Raw genomic sequence first — 23,354 nt, forward strand, 5'->3', positions numbered from 1 at the left:
TTTTGCAGAAAACTGTGGAAACAAACAAACATGAGACAGGGTGCTTTCAGCATCTGCACAGTGCTAGACCTTAAGGAGCTTTATATTTTTATTAAATATAGTGAATGAGTTTTCTAAAATCTTCCTCCAGAACTGTTTCTTGCTGTAGTATGTCAAACAACTTTCTAACACACCATTAGTTTTGAACCCTAAGCACAGCTTTAAATTATAAAGAATTCATGCCAGATGTTTCGAAATAAACCTCATCTACTCTACAGAGAGACATCACCAAGCCTGGCAGAAATAAAATTAGAGAAGGAAGTTTTGCTTTAGTTGGTGGGGTTAGGGACGACTGTTGCTCTACCTTCCTGCTAAGTTCTACATGCAATTCTTCTGCACTTCATTCTTCAGGTACTTTCACAAGCAAAGCAGAGGCAGTAATAAATTTTTTAAAAAAGATTCCAAAGTATCTGCAAGCTCTACTCATGATAATATTGAGGAAAAGTGAGAGAAAATAGGGAAAACAGTAAGTCAAAACAAGAAACAAAACCCCACAAAAACCCCAACAATAACGCAATTTATAGCCGTAAATGAAAAATTCGTGGCTGTGATACTTCCACACCATTTGCTTGGTGAGGAACACCTAAGAAAGAATACCCAGTGTGACCAGTAAATGCTGGACTTGGGGATACAGCAAATGCACTTACTGGATTTCTTAGTAAGGACATAAAGTATTGCTGTTGGCCCACAATTTTATGGAGTGTTCTATCCACAGCAGTACGGGTGGCAGGGAATCCAGGGCAGCAACTCATTCCACGGTCTTTAAAATTTAAAAGGTGAACCCTAACATCCAGCTCATGGCTGCAATGTGACAGGGTGTACCACAGGACAAATCTTCCCTTAAGTCGTATTATAAAACATCACAAAATGAAAACAGCCTAAGGAGAAGGAGTAGAGACAACCACTTACTTGTAAATTGGAAATAAAAAAAAATCTGGAACACTTAACAACTGCGTGTTGGCTGATTAATTCCTACATACATATTGGGAGACGTGTTGGATTATTAATCCAACAATACAATACCTTAAATATGCTATTGTCAGCCTCTGTCAGAAGCCCTCAATATGGCCAATTGCTGACTTTCGTACATTGTACGTATAATACGCTTCTTACATTTTCCCTCAATTGTGAATTTAAATACAACAATTTTAAATTGTTCTACACATACAGAATTTAAAACCTGATGACGTTCTGTTTCAGAAACCATTATCTTAAGCTATGTTTACAAAGATCAAGGAACTTCAGCATAACACCAAAGCAGCAGAAAGAGAAATTTTAAGATTTACTTAAAACAGCTGAGATGTGACTCAAATGCTTTAGACAAGTCAAGTCCACTGTTCCTAACTGAAAAATGTCCACATAAGGCAGTGACTATAAACTGCTGACAGAAAGGAAAAAAAAAAAAGTTAAAACAGGAGGAGTAAAATCGAAGGCATAAGTAGAGATCTATTTAGACACCTATTTATCCCAATACAAACTGTATGACAGGACTGTTGCTCTCTTTGTATGACTGAAATCTATAGGAACTAAATATGCAAACACATCTATACACATACTTTTCCACAAACATGTAATTATTAAAAAATCCTGTCTAGATTTTCTTAGTTTGGAATATGATTAACGCAGCCTATCAGAAGCCAGATGGTGCAAAACCAGGGCCATCAATCAAACTGAAAAAACCACTGAGTGCTATCCAGAGCGATGTGCTCTCAGATGGAATTTCTGGTCACAGACCCTAACACACAACGTGCAGGGGAAGCCATAAACATCGCGGCACTGCCCCCGAGGAACGGCCAGAAACACATCAGGCTTTGTTAGGCAAAAAAACCTGGAGAAGCAGTACTTGCTGCGGTAGGCTCTGACTGAGAGGGGCTCTGCAAGCCAAATGTATGTACTTTAAATAAAAAAATAAAAGCAAGCTCTTTAATGAGTTTAATAATGTTTGCACTGATGACAGTATCTGTCAAACTGTTCACTTGCCATTTGATTTAATATGGGATTGTGCCATACACTAGCAAAGCAGCTGCCACTGTCTGTCTGACACGTGAATTGGTATTTAGTGTCTGTTCTCACACAGGACTTCCAAATGGTTCGTATTTTTAGCTGTATATTATACATTTTCTAGCAAATGTTCTACGGAAAACAAAGTTGGGGTTTGCAATGTAAAACAGTGATGCCTTATGTCTTGCAAGTCTTTGCACCAAGCAGGCCTTTATACAAAAATTAAGCTTGTAAAAATAAAAGGCATGAAGGAGTATAAGTTGCCATACACATGCCTCATAAATGATACTAGGAATATTCAAGGAGATGCAAAAACGAGCAGCAGTAAGAACACATAGGTATTTTTCCTTGGAAAAAGCATGACAGTATGAAATTCATAAATTGAAAATCAGAAAAGGATTTGTCAGTACAACTGCTTGTATATGCCACCTGAAGTGCTTTATCACAACACCTCTCTTCTGTGTGCTACATATACCAAATCTCACAGAAATAAATTTTGGAAAAAAAACCTCATGCTGTGTTTTAAAGACCTTTGTCAACTAGTTGCATTTCCATCTTGTTTTCTATAAGGCTCAGTCACTAGGTATGGCTATCCCAATTTTATGAGGAAGGGGTGAAAGAAAAATTAAAAATGACCTAAAGCAGCATTTATATGAACAAAAACATCATCTTTCAAGATCAACCTCCTAGCTGCTTTCAGTGATACTAGAAAATGCCACGTTTATCACAAAGAAATGTAATGCTGCAGATCCTTTAAGGACATACAAAACCCCCATTTTTATCCTGATGGATCATGAGATACAAAACCTTTAATTCGCCATTGGCCCCACAAGCCTCTTCTACTTTATACACTGCAAATCAAATAGAGGCAGTCTCTAGAACCACAGCAAGAAGATACAGCTTCTTGGCAAGATGATTTTTTTGATGTTGGAATCTCACCAAAATTTAAAATGCTGAAGTAAATTCCGAAGAAGATGGCTGCCATACAAGCCTCTCGAGCTGGAGCCTTTCTCTCAAGTAATGCATGGAAGGATGGATAATTTATTTTATCCATCTTCGGACGGATATATTTTTTTGGATGAAAACTATTTTATGTTCATAAAATACCAGAATACAGAAGAAAAATAATACGAAGAACATGTCATATTTAAGGAGTGAAATATGCTCTGTTAACATGCATTTATAACACAACCCAGGTTTGTACCTCTCTTCCTACTGACAGCACCACTCCTTCCTCCCGACGCACTAAAGCTCAAGTCCAGCTGAAATCGAATCATGTGTTTTAGCAGGTTGCTTTCACCCTGAACTGGGACCTAAACCTCCATGGTAAGCCTACACTGCAGAGTGAACTCAAAGTCTACCGACTCTGACCCTCCCAACTTGAACTAGATGTGGAGGGCTTTCAAGCCTACCCTAATTTACATGAGTAGACTATGTTGGTATCTGGGTAATTTAACTGAATGTTGCTAGTTTCACTGTAAGCATGCATACTAAATCACCAGCACACTGACATCCTTCAGTGCTTATCCCATAATTCTCAAAAAGAACGAGCAATTGGTAAAAACCATAGGATGTTTTTCTAGTCACATCTGAACACAAACACCCTCTCTCCCCTGACACCACAAGCCTCAGACGCAGGCAGACCGAGTGCAAGACCAGTGAGAGCGCGTTTGTAAGAACCCCACATTTCACATGCAGCTAAGACAGGTGACAATAACCTCGAATAACGACGCAAAATCCCCATGGTCTGCTAGCAGATTCTGAGACTCCTCCCCCAGCTGCCCTTCAAAGCAGAGCGCCTGGGCTCACGCCGAGCGTGGGCTAGCGGCGCTGTGCCGACAGCCAGCAGGAGAACAAGATCCCTGTGTACAGCAATCTAAAGCCCACTTGCTATCTATAGTTCTACACAGTCGCTTTACTCAGACTTGCCTTTTTCAGCTGTATGATAACTAACCTCTCTCCACTCTTCAAAGTGGGATATAGTACAGAGAGGAAATCAGAACAAAATAAAAACTCAAGGAGCGTTTCTAGTTCCAAGTATTTAAATGACAGAAGATGGCATCGTAGTCAGTGCTGACCTATTACGAACTGGGAAAAATGTGACCCCATCCTTCCCTGACTTACCTGAAATACATCAGATTGTTTCTGAATGATACTTGGAATCAAGCTCAAATCAAAGTTTTTGTTGATGATGGGGTTTCGTGTGTATATGTGTGTGTGTGTATGTAAGGCTATGCAGAAGAATATTAAGAGAGGATAAGGAGATCAACATTTTCATACTCTTCTTATCAGACACAAAGTCAGAAAATACACACCTGCTTCACACCTATATACCAAAGGGTCATTAAAACAAATTTTTAAATCAGCATAAGCAAGAAGAGAAGTAATGGAATATGTTCACTCCATGCAAAGAAGTCAAAATCTTACCCGACATTTTGGGTACCAGAAGATTACCCCAAATCTTCTGTTAATAAAAGCATTGATGCCAACTTTAACGTCTAGAACTTTAAATAACATGTCAAATTAATTCAGGTACACAGAAAGACTATAGCAATTTTATGATCAAAACCAACTATCGTTCTCCAGTGAGAAGATAGGGAACATAACGTAAAGCTAGGTATCCTACTCATTAGCAAAGTTCCCAAACCTTGGGGCTCTGGATATGTAATCAATCAAAAGCCAGCAAGCCAAGAGCTTGGTCATAGGGACACTTAGGTCAACAGCAAAGTTTAAATGCTTGAATAGTGAAGAACTCTACTCCCACCTCCGCGGGCGGGTTCCCATGGCACCATGCTCAGGCGCTGCTCCACCTGCTGCACTGATGCCCCTCCGACAGCAACGCTGCTTCCCACCGCCACTTCAACACCGTGGCAGGGGTTCTCAGGGGCTCCGTGAGACGTACAGGGAAAAACCAAGAAAAAAGGAAGGGGAAAAGAATTCAAGTAAACAGAGAGAGAATACTATGTTAATACCAGAAGAAGATACTAAAAAAAAAGAATATTTAGGTGGGAAGAAACAGAAAAAGGAAGGTAGACTACACAGAGGAGAAATACACCTTTTCAGGGGTGGGATGGAGAAACGGCAATAGAATAAACCAAGGTGGGGGGGGGGGGAATGAATGAGAGAAGGTGAAGGATAACTGGGAGATCTAATCCATGACAAACTGCACAGCCACAGAGAGATACAGGTCACATGAGATGTTAGGGACTGGGAGAAGGAAAGATACCTGAACTTGATATTGCCATTGAACTATGAGTTATACACTCCATCACATTGCCAAGGCACGATTAAAGAGACCTTAAAAGAAATTTTAACAGCAGCAGGCCTGTTTACTTTTTGTGATGTCAAGGTTTTCCAGCGACTAATTTTAGAAAACCTAAAATACCTTTCTTTTTCACACTTTTGTGTCAGTACCAGAGCAACAATGGACAATGTACATAAGTGATACAAGACATGCAGCAAAAGGCCATTACTTTCTCTGGAAAATAACAAGAGGACTAATGCACCTCAAACAACTTGTTTCACTTGAGTTCTTCTGACAGATATTTAATGTCACCATAAAACTTCTCTCTCATTTTAGAGTTCAGTATTTTTTGGAGATAGGAAATACTTATTTCAGGCAACCTGCTATACCATGTGGCATCTGCATGCTGTACCAAGGAAAAAAATTGTGAAGTAAATGACCACTATTTTCATGCTTATTTAACTGCAAAAATGGTTTTGATGTTTTTATATGGGGGCGGGTAATATGTGGCTTACATCAGCTTATTTCATAAAACTGTTCTCAAGATCATTAATGAAGATATTTCAGTAATACTTTGGGACCTGTGAAACCTCATTAAACACATCAGCCCGTGCATCATCATCTAGCATTATCTTCATGTACAAGGTGCAAATTTGATTTGATAGACTATTATTAATCGCTTCTTAGAAAGATCATTTTAAAACAAGAAAATAATTATCTGTTTAACCTAAAACAGGAAAAGCCTCCCTTCTGGTTAGACGCTTTAAGTATCCAGTTACAGCAGAAGTTACTAGCATCGAACAAAAAGTTTTCACCCAAGTATTAAGCATATTGTACCCTACCTGACTGCATGTATTTCAGGTTTTGTGTAAAACAAAAACAACAAACAAACTACTGTTTTACAGTAATAAATTCAGGAAACGGGTTTTTTGGTTTTTCATTTTCTGGATACAATATACACTCCAAATAAAATTGCAAGTCTTTTATCCCAACATTTCAGCTATAGAATGAAGAGAAGAGCAGACACGTCTTTTTCTACACAGCCTATTCAACAGGGAAATAAGCCCCTCCATTGCATTGCTTTCCTTGTTTCTTCTCCTATTCTCTACAAAACCCTGAAACAATTCCTGATATTTGAACAGCCATTTCTAAACTGTCTATAAATCAGCTCGCTTTGTGTTACAGATCGTATAAACCTCAATACAGCTAAGAGTTAAATCAAGAAAAAGCAGCAGCTTCTCAGGCCATTAGATTTTCTTCGCTATCATCAAGTAACATTCAAGTATACCATTAACACAGGGCCACTGCACTGCTCTTCCAAACAGAAATTGCTTTTCTCTTTCAGTAGCCTTCTTTGAAGCCTCACATCATATCAAGAGCACAAAACAGCTTTATGTAACCTCCTCCAAAACGCAGTTCTGAACACGAGGGAAGGGAAAAGAGAAGAATGGATGTAGGTTACAATAAGAATATTTCCATAAAACGTGGTCATATCTGACATCTGAGCTATTAAATTAAACCTGAAATCTATTTTGAGGCAGGAGATAGCAAAAGGCTCTGTCTCTTTTCAGCAATAACCTAGAAATCTTTTTTGTCTTGCAGAAGAACAATTCAAAGAACCTGCTTTAGGAAATTCAGACTATGGCTTATATCACAGACATTGCAACCTCACAGTTGCCTTCTGATTTAGTACAATGCTGTTCCTGGAATAAATGGAAAGCAGGTAAAAAGGATTTTTGTTATTTTCCAGAATCATATACCCAAGTCATTTCCGAAAAATCTGAAGGCTGAGACAGTATCTCAAAACTACTTTCTTTTTTTCTGGCTCAAAAGTAAAACCTACGCATTCATGACACTTCCACTGCACATGCACATCTTACAAAACACAGTTAATACCTGAGAAACATTACTGTCCCTAGGAAAAATAACAAGAATGGCTTGTGTTTTTCAGCAGTTCTGAAATCTCCCATTTCTAGACTCCAAAAAGCATCCAGACCTGGGAGCCCTTACAGCAGTTTTCCAGTACTTATAGGGGGTCTACAAGAAAGCTGGAGAGGGACTTTTTAATAGGGCCTGTTGCAACAGGACACGGGGTAATGATTTTAAACTAAAAGAGAGTAGACTTAGATTAGGTATAAGGAAGAAGTTTTTTACAATGAGGGTGGTGAAACACTGGAACAGGTTGCTCAGAGAGGTGGCAGATGCCCCGTCCCTGGCAGTGTTCAAGGCCAGGTTGGACGGGGCTCTGAGCTACCTGGTCTAGTGGCAGATGCCCCTCTCCATGGCAGGGGCGTTGGAACTAGGTGATCTTTAAGTTCCCTTCCAACCCAAACCATTCTATGATTCTATGATAGCCGTCATGCCTCATATGTAAAACAAACCACTTCCTAATGCCAGTGGCCATGAAAGAAGGCCAGCAACAAACACAGAAATAGAAGATGGCAAAGTCTGGGAGGTCAGGAACTACTAAAAAGGTATGAGCATAGATTACCAAAAGATGTAAATCTCACCTGCCAGACACGTTCAATGCTGCAACTACGTTTTAGTCTTTCACTAGTTTCTTTTAAGAAACTACTCTCATAGCAACACTTTCAACTCTACAAGTGTCCAACATTTCCATTTACATGTGGTGTCATGTAATCACATCATACCACAGTGCAGACACATCTTCAAAACCAAACTTTTCAGCATCTAATTTATAGAGTAGTATAGTGATGCCTGCAATTAGAAAGTTAGCCAACCACAGGCATTTTTGAGTTGTTTCTTTCAGTAGACATCAGAATTTCTTTTGTTCCCTTTTCCTTATTTGTGAAGGATGAACAGAATGTCCAGCTTCCCTGAATAAGGGAGACAAATGAAAGGAAGTAGCTCACTGGTAGGAAAACTGGTCCCAACAGAAGCACTTAACTTTCCATCTCCCCCTGTTTCTGCTGTTCAACTAAGCAATCCTCACCACAGCGAAGACAGTTTCGCTGGTTCTCGGTGCCATCACTGCACCCTCCATTGCCCTGCTACAGCCTGCAGTCCCTGGAGGCCACCAACTACAGCACAGAGCACGGAAGGAGTGCAGGACTTGACTTCTTGCTACCAGAAGCCAACTGACTCCAGTCCCTCATTTCTTACCTAGGACTTTCCTCTTGCTTTTGGATACTTCATGTTTCACACAAGTGCCCATGACGATTTCGAGACAATGCCACAGTCTTGGGCATTGCTACACGTAATATTTCAAGTTGTTGTCAATGAAAACCACTTAGAACACACATATATGCCTCCATAGGCAGTACCAAAAGAGATCCTACCTGTGTGATAGTGGCTCCTGTCTGTTTCATTATGAAAATACAGTTTCACATCCTTATTACTTACAGCCTCTTTCAACGTGTAGTACTATCTTTATTTATTTTTTCTGACTTAGAAATGCCTCAAACTCTCCAGAGGAGCTACAGAACCCAGCAGAAGAAAGAGGTGCCCTACAACCACAGTTTAAGGATGCTGGCATTAGAGTGTTTATTTTCCGTTAAAAATTGGAACAGGAGTCTGTGCATTATTGAAATAATTGGCTGAACACAACTATCATGGTAAGTCTGTAAGTGACAGCAGCCATTAGTACCTTAACTTTAAGGACAGTCACACGTAATCTTGTTATTAATCTTCCTTGAGCTAGTTATGCACACATCTACCTTTATCAAAGCCAACGGAACACAGGACATCACCCCCCCGCCTCCCAAAATTGCCTACCAGGCTAAGAGTGAGCCAAAAAAAAAAAAAAAAAGAAAAAAGAAAAAAGGCAAGGAAAAAAAGCACATTTTGTCACTTCATTGTGTAGCTTAATACAATGGTCCATATAACTTGCCAATCACACAGGCATTGTCTATGGGGTTTTAGTTCTTTGAATGTTTTAACATTTCAAGAACACATTAACAAAGAACATTTTAAAGCACGAGGCTTGAAGGTTTTTTAATTATTTTAGTAGTATTGCATCAATTAGAGCACATTTTGAAATAGTAATTTATTTTTTCAATCCTGAGTACTTTCAACTTGGAAAAAATCTCTCACAAAACTCTTTTCAAATCAAATTAACATTGTCTTTATTTCTTATTTGGTTGGACACAGTATATGATAAAATAAATCACTAACGCTGTATGACATGACCTTATTTTTTCAAAGATCATGTCCTATTCCTGAGCAAGAGATTCAGGTTGCAAAAGGCAGAAATAAATCCAGTGCTGAGTTTTAAGCACAACTCTCCGAGGATTTCTCACTGTAACAGCACAATGCTGCCAGAGGCATGTATGGACATGCCCTAAGGTTTCTCTTTCTGGCTATTCTCTCAAGAAGGCAAGGCAGCAAAATGAATAGTAGTTCTGCTATACTGTGTTTACTATACATAAAAACATTCTTTTGCAGAGCATAAATTGAGGATTATAGTTTTAAACAACTGCTCCAGGGCTAGACTGACTACTTTGCATCTGACAAAAAGAAGAAAAGCACCTAGGGCTCTGTGCTGTTCAGTTTGTACACTTTCTGCACATTGGATCCTGAGGCTCATATTAAGCTTCTCAAACTTGTTGTTTTGACCAGGTAACCTGCTATCACAACTGCCTTAATGGCTTTCAACAAACTGGGTCACAGGTTTTAAAGGGAAAACATCATTTGGGAGAAAGATACTAAGGGAGCTAAACATTCACTGCAGACAGAATAAAATCATTGCTATGTGCAATGTGGAACCTCACAGTGTACACATGAAAAAGATTCAGCAGAAATTACTTGTGTGCAAACGTAATCTTTCATTAAATGAGCTAGTAGAAAACTGGCCAGAATATAGCTAAGTGTAGAAAGACTACTCCTCAATGATCGTCTTTTTATTTTTAAGTCACTAAACCTGTTGCTGCTACAGCTTTATGAGGATGTAATTTTTATCTTATTTTTCTGATAGTCCTAGAAAAAGATAAACTGTACATATAATTGGAAGAGCTGTTCTATTGTGCGTTAGAGAAAAGTTACACAGCAGTCAGAACTTGACTCTCAAGAAAGCCAGACTATACACACTCCTGCTCTACATAAACACAGGAAAAAAGCAAGTATTTCAGAACAAGGAATGGCTTCATCTACAAGTAGAGTTCTATGTATTTTTACACATGCTAACTGAATTAAGTTTGAACAAATGGCAATCAAATACCCACCTGGAACAGCTTTTCATAATGAAGATCTATCTCAGCATTTCTCAAATAATTATTTAGTTTGGGAAAGAATGAATTTCATAAGATACTTATTTTAACAACAAAAAAACTTATCTGAGAAAAGTGAACTTTTTGTATGTGTCTGACATAAAGAGTTTAATATATTTGCCAGGCATTCAAGCCTTATGCTACAAGTGAGCTTTGCCAGTGGGTATCTGAGACACCCACAGGTTCCTCAGTAGGAGGCTCTGCAAGCACTACAGTGACACTAGGTGAAAGGGAACAGGATCAAATCTCCCTGGACAGGGTAAGTATACAACCAGAGGGTAATTATTGAGATTTGCTGTTGTACGGTTTCATCTTAACAATGAGAAGGGCAACTAGATGGTAACCTATACATATCTAGGCATTAAAGAATATAGGAGCTTAACGACTCTTGCTCTGCTAGCAGCAGAGGCAGAACATCTCCCACTTTTGCATCCCTTTTGCATAGAAGAATTTAAAAACTTTGCCTGCTCTGCTGCTGAATTAAGGGCCTCCCTAGGTAGAAGATAAGACTCCACACCTGGAAGTGGAAGGAAAAGGAAATCCTTGCTTCCCCACTCATAAAAGAGCTGGCTTTTCACCTGGAAATGCAGAATCAGAGACATTTAAAACGTCTTTTGGGATGTAGTAACTTGCACTAGATAGGCAAGTATATATTGAGGTAAAATTTCCAGGAATAGCTACTATTCTAACAGCTACTGGTCTCCTGACCAAGCACAAATAGTGATAAGGTTAATAAGTTTAGTGTAGTTACTCCAGCAAAACATCATTTTCTGGTTTAGTGAGTGAAGCACAAGCTTGGAAGAATGAAGATTTTCTGATGAATTTTTTTCTTTTCTATGTGATATCCTATCACATAAGGATGAAGTACTATCAAATCTCACTAGACACAGTCCTGTACCAGCCACTCCAGTTCATAAGCTTCCTTTTTACATCTGTTAAAACTACTACTATCGAGCTCCAACTTATCCTTTAAGGTTATCTCTTTTCTACTTTACAAAGGTTCTTGGAGAAAAAACTTTTAATCAATCAACTAAGAATCCTGGAAGCCAGTAAGTGAAGTCATTTGCTCCATGATCCCACATCACCAAGAGTTTCACAAAGCCATCACAAAATCTCCATTTTACACTTACTGAAAATAATCTACAAAATAGCAAACAATCCCCTGCCAAACCAACCCTTCCGCCATGTAAATCAGACAAACCAGAACTAGAGTAAAACTAATACAGACCTCCACTTGTAGTAACTGTATTTTCAACTAGTGTTGATTACTATTAGATTTAATATAAAAATTAGAAGCCCTTCCCTGGACTGCGACAATTGTGAAATTGGCAGCTGAGGTGGAAATTAAAAGCACAGAACAAGAAATCTGCAATGAATTTGTTGTAGCCACTACAAATAGGAAGTAGTTAGCGGAAGGAAAACCACTGTCAAATGGAAAATAAGGAAAGACAATATTTTTAATAAACTGTCATTTGTCCTTTTCTCCCCCTTTTACTGAGGTATGTATGCAGAATGTGCTTGGAAGCAGCAAAAGAGTGAAGATTCAAAAATCACTCATCAAACAATTGTGCTACTTTTAATAATTTATTAAAGGACCTAAAACAAAGATCAAAAGGGGATATATCTAAGCATTTATATTCAATCCCACATTGCCTGATGACTAATTTGTAAAGAGTGTGCAACGCTTCACATCTGAAGCCAAAAGCATCTGAGGATACTTTGATAGAATGCCACAAAGGACATGAGCAGGAAGGCAGCAGGAGTTACAAATGGCCAAGCTCCATTAAAAGTTCTAATAAAAGAATAATGGAATTTCCTTGTACTATGAGTAAAAAGTGTTTGGCACAAGAGAATTTAGACACGAGAGGAATATCAAAGCTTCTGATTCATCAGTTGCGTCTCCTTATTAGATCTTAATTGACTTACTATTACATTTACCTTAAAATGCTTCGACTCAAAAAAGCAAAGATCCCGTTCAAAATCTTGTCACACTACTTTCCTTTATTCTTCATGTTTCCCAATTTTCACAGGCCCTTAATATCTGCTTTACCAATGCTTGTAAATAATGCAAGTCTAGCTATAAAAAAATACTTCAAAGTGATGGATTTAACTTGAAATGATATATAATTATTAAAATTATAGAACATACCTACTGTTTGATGATGTTTTTTTGAACTGTGAATTTTTAAGTTGCTGGTAACTACAGAACTATCATAGCAACAACCTACCTGATGAATTTAATCCATGCAATGTATTTCTTTCTCATAGACATATGCATACGTACACACATGCATGCATGTGTTCATACATACAGATAGGTGCACACACACACACACTTCTGCCACCTTCTTCCGCAAAATATAGAACCTAGCTAAGTTTTCCAATGTATAGCTATTTGGTACACGGACAGGAAAAGAAGGGGTGGAGTTCAGAACCTTCCTTTGAAATATCTAAACAAAAAAATGTTTCAAATCTTTCTTTTTCGGCATGGCTACTTGCAAAATCACACACACTTTGCAAAACAGATGCAGCAAAGACAGTGATCTCATACCGCTGACAAATTGTTAAAGGATTTTGTGCACTTGCGTAAAAAAAACCATGCCCACAAGGAACTCCCTGCAAATTTTTACAAACCTACTTCACTTTCCTTCAGTCTGCTGCTTAATGCTCTCTTTTGCATAACGTCTACAACCCCACTGACGAACAGCTATAGCACAGAAATGCTGTGCTCTCTGTCTCCTGGCTCTTGCAAATCTTCTTGTAACAGCTTTAATGTTTTATTTCACACTGCCATGTCTTTAGGGAAGTGATCTTCTTTTCTTACCCTACAGTATGGGATATAATAAACAAGTTGGGTTTTTTTTTTTTTTTTACTAGAATTCCCAGACTTTACAAATAAGGATCAAGTTATAATGATGATGTGTATTTCTTCTTCTTCCCCAAGACAACCACCAGTCTTGTTAGCAAAGCAGCCTCTTCCAGTCATCCTTCCAGAATCAATAGCTAATTCATTAGTATCATGTATCTCGGGGCCTAATTGACACAAGAGGCTAAACAACGTACTCAAGGCTAACACAGTTTCTAAACAGACAGATAAAAAAGGAGGGGAATCCGATACCACCTATGGTCACTTTTCAGGATTTAGTGACAGTCTATAAATTATACTTCTGTGAGGTTAATGTGAGTCACTGGTTTCACAAATCAGAAAATGCAGCTTTTCAAGTTTGACTTGAAGAAACAAAGAAACATTCATATGATAGCATAATTTAAGTAACATGAATACCCTAGCGCTTTCAGTTTTATCATTTCCTCTGCTTTTTGCATTAAACATGAAATACAGTTATCCTGAATGTTTGGAATTATTCTTAACAACAAACGTAGGCATTATATTTTTTCTTACCTTATGATCATACGGATTGTATGAATGAAACAGCTGGGACAGATCCTTTGTTCTCTGTTTTTTCTGAAAGGTAATATTAATAAATAAACCGTATTAGTAAAGTTACAGCGAAAAGAAAGAGACTACTGATTTAAAAAGCTGTATGCAGGTACAAACACATTCTCTCCGCACTTTGTTAATGGAACTGTAGGTATAAAGAGCAGTTTATGCAGATTAAGGATATTAAATATCACAGGAAATAATTAACATATATATTAATGTTAAGAACATATCCTTAATATATAATAAACAGTAATCTATGGAACATCAGTGGAATGTGTAAACAATTCAGATTTGTTTTAATTTCTGCACAATAAATAAATGATGTTTTAGAATACAGATAACAAAGCTTGAAGATTAGGCTCCAATCTTGCAAAGACTTGTCTACTATTCTAGCACGTACATGCAGTTGTGCTGTATAGCAGATTAGGTTTAAAGGAAGTCAGTTTAAAGAAGAATCATTTATTATTTTTCAATTTCCTTTGATGCTAATACTTTCATTGCCTTGATTGTGGAAAATTAATAGGTGGCATGCCATTTAATGCCAAAGCAAAGGGAAAAAACCCTCCTTCTAGTAAGAGCAAAGTTCAAAGACAAAACCTGCTTAATCCAGCTTCTACCGAAATCAATGAAAGAGCTTTCAGTGATTTCAGCAGACATTAAATAGAACCTCTCAGCTGCATGCTATGGAGGGGGGCAGGGAGAGGTGAAAAACACCCTTCATGCTTCATGCAGGGATGAGTCACAAATAAATTCAAAGTTTTATTACATCAAAATTGACACAAAATTGACTATGAGATAGTCAATCATAGCTCAGGAAGACAGAGTATTGCGTGTTGAAAACTCTGTAAAGGGGAAGCAACTACAACAACTCCTTGCTTGGTAGTCTTGTACTGTTGTCTCATTTGAGCGATCATTTCTGTGAAAGTAGTATTCCAGCTGCACGAGTAGGAACTGTTCATGCTTCCAGCATGCTGGGAACACAACAGACAGCTGCATGACTGTGGTATTTATTTTAACTTCCGGAAACTATAGGACAACTCAGTAATATTTAATTATGCAAAAGGAACTATGCATTTCCTTTCTTTACACAGTTTTTATTTTCAATGAAATGTTCAGATGCAGCAACTTAAGTCAAAAAAGCTATAACTTTAGTTACTTGTACGAATTTATGACAGCTGGATATTTATAAGTCAAAGGTATCAGATTAATATTACTACTTCTGTGAAGTCCCTGCCTATGTTTTAGTTACGACCACTGAAGAGTCAAGAAAACCATTTTTTACTCACTGTCCCTCTTCAAATAAGAACAGTAAATTTTGTTTCCAGTATGAGAAGGTTACTTCTGTCATATTCTGTTCAATTATTGTAAGTAATACCTAACAGGACTTGTTTCGCTGAGTTTACTAAGAGGCTTTAAAACTATCAGCAGTGATATTTAAAAAGACATTTCTGTTAGCATAGACTTTCTCAGCAAATGAACATGCCTTTGCCAAAGGCAAGACCTCCCTTAGTAGAGGAACCTTTGCCCTCTAACTGTCATTAATAACTCTTTTATTTCCAATAAGAAAATACCCACCCAAATGAAAGCATCAGGCAGCACAACCCAAACTCCATCACCACCCTAACAATGACTTCTTTCCTGGTAGTACAGTTATACACAGTGAAAGTGCTTAAAATACTATAAAAATTATTTGGAGAAATGTGACAACAAATTGAAAAGAGGTATCAAAATGATTATATAAAAAGGTTGCTTAAAAAACTAATTTAATGAAGAATCATGCAAGAAATAGACAAAAGCATTTTCACCTGGAATCTGGACACCTCCACTAAACTTTTTAGCAAAAAAACCCCACAAAATCCAGACAAGTCTAATTCTTGCTTTTTCTTACTGAACACTTTCACTTGAGTCCATTTTGACTGCACACAAAGTGCTTTTGAGGTTTTCTTTTGCAATAGCTTTAATAACACTCAATAAAGTTATACGATAGAAACCCTTCTATCCTTCCCCCTCAGACTCTGGCCAAAATGCTATTTCAACAGTCAGCTAGACAAGCTGAAGAATGAAGATGGCTTCCCTTGCACAACACATTGACATAGTCTTCTACTTTTTATTATAGGAAATTATGATTTCTTTGATACCTTTCAACAAAAGGTAGAAGTTTTGCTTTCTGTACAAAACCCAAATGCTCCTTCTGGGGAAATGCTGGAAATCCACGACATAGAGGAACACGGGATGGAACTTCAGAAGATGCACATGAAAAAATGCTGCCCCCAGGATGCCCTACATGCTTAGCTGATCTAAATCTAAACATCATTTGACTACTTCGTAGGAACTCTGAATACACAGAGATAGAAATGTCTTAAGCACAGTTAAGGTTGCTTAGTGATAATTTGTCTTTCTAGAACACCAAGTTCAGCTTAACTCAGATCTCTGAAAACCAGAAATATAAAACATTTCAAAACACAGAGACTAAGCAAAGGACAAGGAATTCATACTGCTGTAACAGTAACCCCTTCAACTCCGACAGCAGGCATTCGCCACATGGTATTAATAGTCAGTTTTTTACACGAAGAAAAGGCACATTTCCCAGGTCACCTGTAAGCAGTGTAAAACAGGGTAAAGCAGGCTGCTCCATGTCTAGACATGACAGAGGAAAACAAGGAGCCCAAAAGCTCCTTCTCCTTGATTGCCTCCAGTGGACTATTTCAGTCTCTAAACTGCCTCCTTACATGCATTTCCCCAGAATTTCTTTCCTTGACACAGCTTCATACTCTTACTTGTCCTTCCTCAGCTCAGTCCAACAGGCCTTTGAAGTACTCTCCTGACCAATATAAAAATGTCTTCCCACTATCTTCCTCCTCTTTCTTTTCAGTGTTCTGATTTTCCATTCCTTTCTTCTGTACCGTTACTGTTATCAAAATCACATAGTAAAAAGACACTCAAAAAACCCTTCTGAACTTAGGCAAATGTACTGTCCCACTGTACTGTTCCACATACAGCAGCAGTATCGCTTTCAAACATCCTCACAGATTTGCATAGGATGTATTTAAATTTATTATCTTTCTGCAAAAATTCAAGAATCTTTCCAAAGCCGCCATACAAATTAGCACACGGTATTTTCAAAAATGAAATGACCTCTTAGGGGTCTGATAGCAGCATCAGACTCATAGCTTATCTCCATATTTGTCTCAGGCTTGCCATATATTGACACAGCCTATGTTCAGTGACCACAGAACATTTCCTTAAACCAGGGCAAGTGTGTTACTTGCAATATTCTTACCCAGTCTGGCTGTATACAATTTTGGTGCAAGAGCATTTCATAGAATCACAGAATTGGCTTGGGTTGGAAGTGACCTTAAAGATCATCTAGTTCCAACCCCCCCGCCATGGGCAGGGACACCTTCCACTAGACCAGGTTGCCCAAAGCCCCGTCCAATCTGGCCTTGAACACTACCAGGGAGGGGCAGCCACAGCTTCTCTGGGCAACCTGTTCCAGTGCCTCACCACCCTCACAGTAAAAAATTTCTTCCTTATATCTAATCTAAATCTGCCTTCTTTCAGTTTAAAGCCATTACCCATTGTCCTATCACTACAGGCCTTTATAAAAAGTCCCTCTCCAGCTCTCTTGTAGGGCTCCTTCAGGTACTGGAAGGCTGCTATAAGGTCTCCCCAGAGCCTTCTCTTCTCCAGGCTGAACAGCCACAACTCTCAGCCTTTCCTCATAGGAGAGGTGCTCCAGCCCTCTGACCATGTTTGTAGTCCTCCTCTGGACCCAGTCCAACAGCTCCATGTCTTTCCTGTGCTGAGGGCTCCAGAGCTGGACGCAGGACTCCAGGTGGGGTCTCACCAGAGCAGAGTAGAGGGGTAGAATGACCGCCCTCGACCTGCTGGCCACGCTGCGCTTGATGCAGCCCAGGATGCGGTTGGCCTTCCGGGCTGCTAGCACACACTGCTAGGTCACGTTGAGCTTCTTGTCAACCAACACCCCCAAATTCCTCTCCTCAAGGCTGCTCTCAATCCATTCTCTGCCCAGCCTGTATCTGTGCTTTGGATTGCTTTACAGGGGCAGAGATTTTGTTGGGTTATGAAATTCTGACAACTCAATCATGTACTGATTTAAATTTTACACCCACAGTTCTTAGTTTGTAGCGCTTAAAGAAACACGCTTAGGGAGATTAGATAGATAAAGCGATACACTCAGATACTATGCTGATGTGGGCCACTAAAAATATATGCGTATAACTGTGCAAACATTGTTTCACTTTTCTGCTTCAGTAAGTTTTAGAAATGCCGCATTATATGGGAGATACAATGGAGACACTTCTTATTTCTGTCTGTAGCTGGAAAAGTATGTGAAAGCCTGATGAAGAATGGATTAATGTGCTGCTGCAGGACTGAGTTAACTGCTGTAAAATCATATAGGTATGTACACGTAACTATGCCAGGATGGAAGGGTTTCCTTAAGTAAAGCAATACTTCAAGTGAATTATTTCAATCTTCTACTAAAATACATGTAAGTAATTAAGTGCTTCTCGAAAGACAGGTAGTGTTCAGTATGGAGTTATGAAAATAAGAACCAGAAACCAACATCAACTAATGATGTTTCTTATGACAACATACATAGACAATGTTAGTGGCGAGGAAACAACATATTACCATAATTTCATTACTTCCCCCCTGTAAGCATACAGGCAAGTAACACATACTTTGCTCTAAATACTGCCTTTCTCTCTCACATTTTTTGAGCCTCAGATTTTTGAGGCCATATTTTCAACTGAGATTTTTTTAAATGGACCCTGGTCATCCGAGACACATATTATATGCTTAAAGTATAGTAACAATAAAGGGTCCTTTTAGAACACATCCAGAATTATAAACCAATAAAGCCAAGAGATAGTGACCTTCTTGGTGTTTTTACTCTTTTTTCTTGTGCATTGATTTTTAGCAATAATGAAACATGTGCTAATGCTTTAAGCGGACTACGCTGTGGAGTATTACCCTACTTTTGATCATGAAAGATCACTTAAAGAACAAACAGGTATAATGTAAAAAAAAAAACAACCAAAAAAATCACAACCCCATACAGGATGAATCTCTCAAACCGTTTAAAATATTTTCTGCACAAGTTAAGCAGCACAGAATTTTGTGTTGACTACTTCAGAAAAATGAAGCTGAACTTAAAACATTTTTGTTTCTGTTTTTTCAAATAATTGTGCGAAAATAGGGTAAAGGTAATGGTATCCTAACAATACATTTTTATAAACAGAAAATACTTTAGTAAAGGCAGTTTAGAAATGAAGTAACTATACCAAATACTAAACATCGCAGGCTCCACATGTAAATCGCACTTCCCTGGTGATCCTCTTTTCATACTCTGGTGATCATTACTTGACTTTCAGATGATATTACTGTAGCGTAAAACTTACTTGTTTTCCTTTCAAGCATAATATCATAGGTCTACGATGTTTATTGTGAAGGAGAATTACAATATCATCAAGATATTTTTATTACAGATTACTTAGAATCAGTTTAAGTGGAATATTCTCAGTATTTCATCCAGGAATAAAATGGACAAAATCACTCCCCAGTATGAAGGTATCACTGGTTTCCTTTAGACTCCACTTTCAGTTTTAAAAAGTGTATTTTCACCTTCAAGGTTCTTCATAATTTCAGCCTAATACCATGACAGCTCTGCAGATTCCACCAGTTCCACTGAAGGTGTCAGCCTCAATATATCGTCAGCAAGGTTCTCCTGCTTTTGTCTTTCTGCTTCCACCATTTAACATCCCTCCAGTATATGGGGCTGCCTTCAGTAACAGGTCTTCATATCTGTTTCCATTCAAATATTCTTCTCTTCCTTCGTGATCACAGTGAATAGTAACATGTGTCCAGGCAACCAGATGAATGTCTTTAATTCAGTTCTCTTCCCTCACCTACCATCTTCTCCCTCATCTCTCTTTTGTACTGAGGATCAGAATTAAAGCACAATTTTACCTTGCCACACGAACCTTATTTAATTTAGAGTTTATACAGTATTTTACACACTTGAGCATACTAACAACCAATCGCAATATTGTTTTTCTTTCAAAAAAGCCTAGAAAACTGCATTACCTGCTTGTGTAGTATCTAATGGATTACATACTTTAGAGTTAAAACCACATTCAACCTTGTGAGTCAAGGTAGAATTTAACTACAATTTTGACAGGCTTCAGGAGAAGAATGAAGCAGCTTTGCAAGTGTTTTCACAGTTTTCTTTCCCAGTATTACCAAAAGTACAGAGGCTCCAGCCTAACAGATGCTTGCAAAAGCAACAAACAGAAGGCTGGAGCTTTCTTTTCTGAAACTGCATGTCTAAGGCACTTTGTGTTACGGCGTTCTCTGACTCCAGTGACATGCATTTTCTGAGATGGAATCCATAAAGCCTTAAATCTATATACCTATAATCACAATACAGAGACGAGCCAAGCCACTGAAACTGCCACATTATCAAAGTTTACAGATTGCTTTTTGTTCTGCCAAACAATTTTTTAAAAAATGATCAGAAACCAGTGTACCGTTCTCTTTGACCTTGAGTTATTCAACGCGTTGCCCTCTTAGAAATGATCCTGAAAAAAATGTTGTGCCCCGGCCAGATTCCTTGATAAAATTGTAACCGGTGTTCATTATGCTCTTGTGTCTGTGCCCTGTGAGGTCTGAAAGGGCAAAGTGACAATACAGGCTTGACAAGTTTTCTCCTTCCTATAGCTAATGCGGTTCTACTGCTACTATTCCTGTCTTTCTGATCACATCTATAACGAAGCACACAAAAACATTTGCGGATTAACCAGTGCTTTTGACCTAACCTACCTGAATCACTGTTCTGCTGTAACTACTGATAGATGTGCATTTCATTATTTAGCTTGATTTAAGAAATTACTTTCTAATAATATTTGATGCATAAGCGTAAAATGTCACTTAGGGTACAATGTGTTACACTCAGCAGTTTACCTCAATGTTCCAAGATGGTGGACATTTTTTCTAATTCCAATTAACAACAGAATTATACTTTCATAATTCCTATTTTATGTACTCTTTATTTTTTTGTCTACTCAGTGATTCTTTCTAAAAAATTTTGAAGAAAGTTTTATGAGTCCATGTAAAATGGTTTTTGTCTAAAACAGGAAAATACATAAAATTTTATGCACCTTTACTATTCATATTAGTCTAGAAAATCATTGTCCAGGATTATTGTAACACGAGTAGTCACGGTTTAGTCTATTTTACACTAAGTAGAGATTCTTATTTATGGAAAAATACAAACATTTTTAAAAAACAGTACAGGATCTTCACAAGATCATTTGTCAACCTATTTGAAAGAAATTTCCTAAAAGATTCATTTTCGATTAAACCATGGGCATTGCAAATGCTTCCTTCTTACCTCCCACATAATTTCAGTTATGTCATACAGACTCTTCAAACTCATATATTTTACAAATATTACTGAATTCTATTCTTTCTGTTACATTTGAGTTCTTTAATTGAGTTTGGGATTAATGTTTGTTACTTCTGTCATTTTTTGTAGTAAAATCTTCCCCTTACCAGGGGACAAATTATGCAAAATATATTCTGCAGATTTTCACAAAGAAATTCTTAATTTCAAAAAAGGCGTTCAACACTTGTTCATTTGAGGATCCTTAAATCCGGTATAGTTTGTAAATGCTCTGTCTCACTTCTGGTAGATGTGTAGTTGTCTGCAGTTCAGACTGAAATTCTTAATCTGTAGGAGGTGGGTATTTTCTAAGGATGCCACTGTAACCAATTAGGAAGACTGTTTAGCTCAAAAAGATTTTGCAGAACAAAAGTATCTGACAGAAACTTGGCCTGGGGTATCAGCCATATTTCAAATTAGGTTGACACTAAATGAGAAATCAAGTGAGTGGTCATGAGGGGCAGACTGAATTGGAATATATGTAGCTACTCGGCCAGTTATGCAATAATATAAATCAGAATGAACTGCAAACTACATTTTAGTAAAGAAATGTAATTTTTACATATATATGTTAAACCCAGGGCATATATGGGCTTACCTATAAACCTATGACTGACCTGTCTGCAGTGCACTCTTTTCCTTATAATCTGGTGAGATACCTCTGTGCTCCATTGCACAACAGCAGCCTTGAAAGCACCAGGTTTTCCAGCACCCCAGAAAGAACAAAAAGAGCAGAAGTGTTCCAGAAGGTACAACGTGGTACAAACAGTGAGTGGAAACAGTGCTCAAGTGCTCGCTGCATGGGAGAGACCTCTTGGATACCCACAACGCACAAATTCACTAGACACACAAAAATGGCCCTCGCTGTTTTACGTTAATCTATTATTCAGCCCTCCACTCTACTTCCAGCTTTTCAGCAATTCCAAGTTCCACGTGGTTTTTTAGCCCAATGACCGGAGGTGCAGGTGCAGCAATGAAAACAGCAGAAGATACAAGTTCCAAAGCACTCAGTGACCTGATTGACTGTGATGGCTTTGCAGGAGTGTGCTTGGATTATCAGAGACAGATGAAGTTCAGGAAAGGGTCACCAAGAACCCACCTTGGGACATTTCAGTGTCCTTTTTTCCAAAGCACATTTTATGGGCCATGATAAATATCACATAATTTGCAAATGATGGACAACCTTAGTCACCTCCATGATACACACACACACACACAAAAAAAAAAGAAGAAATCAAATGCACATTAAAAAACTTTAAATGCAAACTGTGGGCTTAAAAAAAGTCCGGTTTAAAATTTAATTATTTCTTAAAAAACACTACAGGCGTATCAACCGGACTTGCAGCACTGACAAATTTTGTGCCTGGAGTCTAAAATAACAGTTACAGATAGCCAAGAAACTAATACACTCAACCAAAGCCTACTTGTGCTAGGCAACAAAGACAGTAAAGTAGTAAAGTTTGAACAATTTCAGTAACATAATTAATATCAGACCTGGATAGGTTCTTAATTTGCTATCTGCGTGAAGTCACGAACTATTAAGTCTAAACCATGTTTGCATTTGAGGAAGTCCAGAATTGCCAAAGCCAAGAGGATTTTTTTTGAAATGAATAGATTTTTCTGTTCTGCTGCATACATCCTATTTCAGGGATTAATTTATGGGCAGTACTCCCTTCTGTCTACAACTGCTGGCACTGTTTCCAGCTCTGAGCAGACTGGTTCACAAAATGCACTAAAATTCTGAATTAAAAAAGAGAAAAATTTCCAGTATTACAGAAGCTGCCTAACTGTAATTCAAGCAAAAGCTACAAAAACTTCTTCCGTGGTTCTTCCACTTCATTATGAGCCAATGAAGAAGAGAGAAGGACAAAAGATACATAAACATGCAGTTGCCATAGAGGTTCCTTCCGTATAAGCTTGAGTGAATGGGTTCTA

At 38.1% G+C, this 23,354-nt stretch overlaps 1 protein-coding gene across 3 annotated transcripts in view; it reads right to left on the reverse strand.

Annotated features, from left to right (window-relative positions):
- The window catches only part of CDKAL1 (CDKAL1 threonylcarbamoyladenosine tRNA methylthiotransferase), a 426,501-nt gene that overhangs the window by 81,895 nt on the left and 321,252 nt on the right, over positions 1-23,354 (reverse strand). For all 3 annotated transcript variants that reach the window (XM_075417076.1, XM_009941257.2, XM_075417078.1), the window contains one exon: positions 13,910-13,972. In XM_075417076.1, the coding sequence (XP_075273191.1) occupies positions 13,910-13,972 (63 nt within the window). The remainder of the gene's footprint in view (positions 1-13,909; positions 13,973-23,354) is intronic.

The sequence above is a fragment of the Opisthocomus hoazin genome, chromosome 3 (genome assembly GCF_030867145.1).
Source record: "Opisthocomus hoazin isolate bOpiHoa1 chromosome 3, bOpiHoa1.hap1, whole genome shotgun sequence".
NCBI lineage: Eukaryota > Metazoa > Chordata > Aves > Opisthocomiformes > Opisthocomidae > Opisthocomus > Opisthocomus hoazin.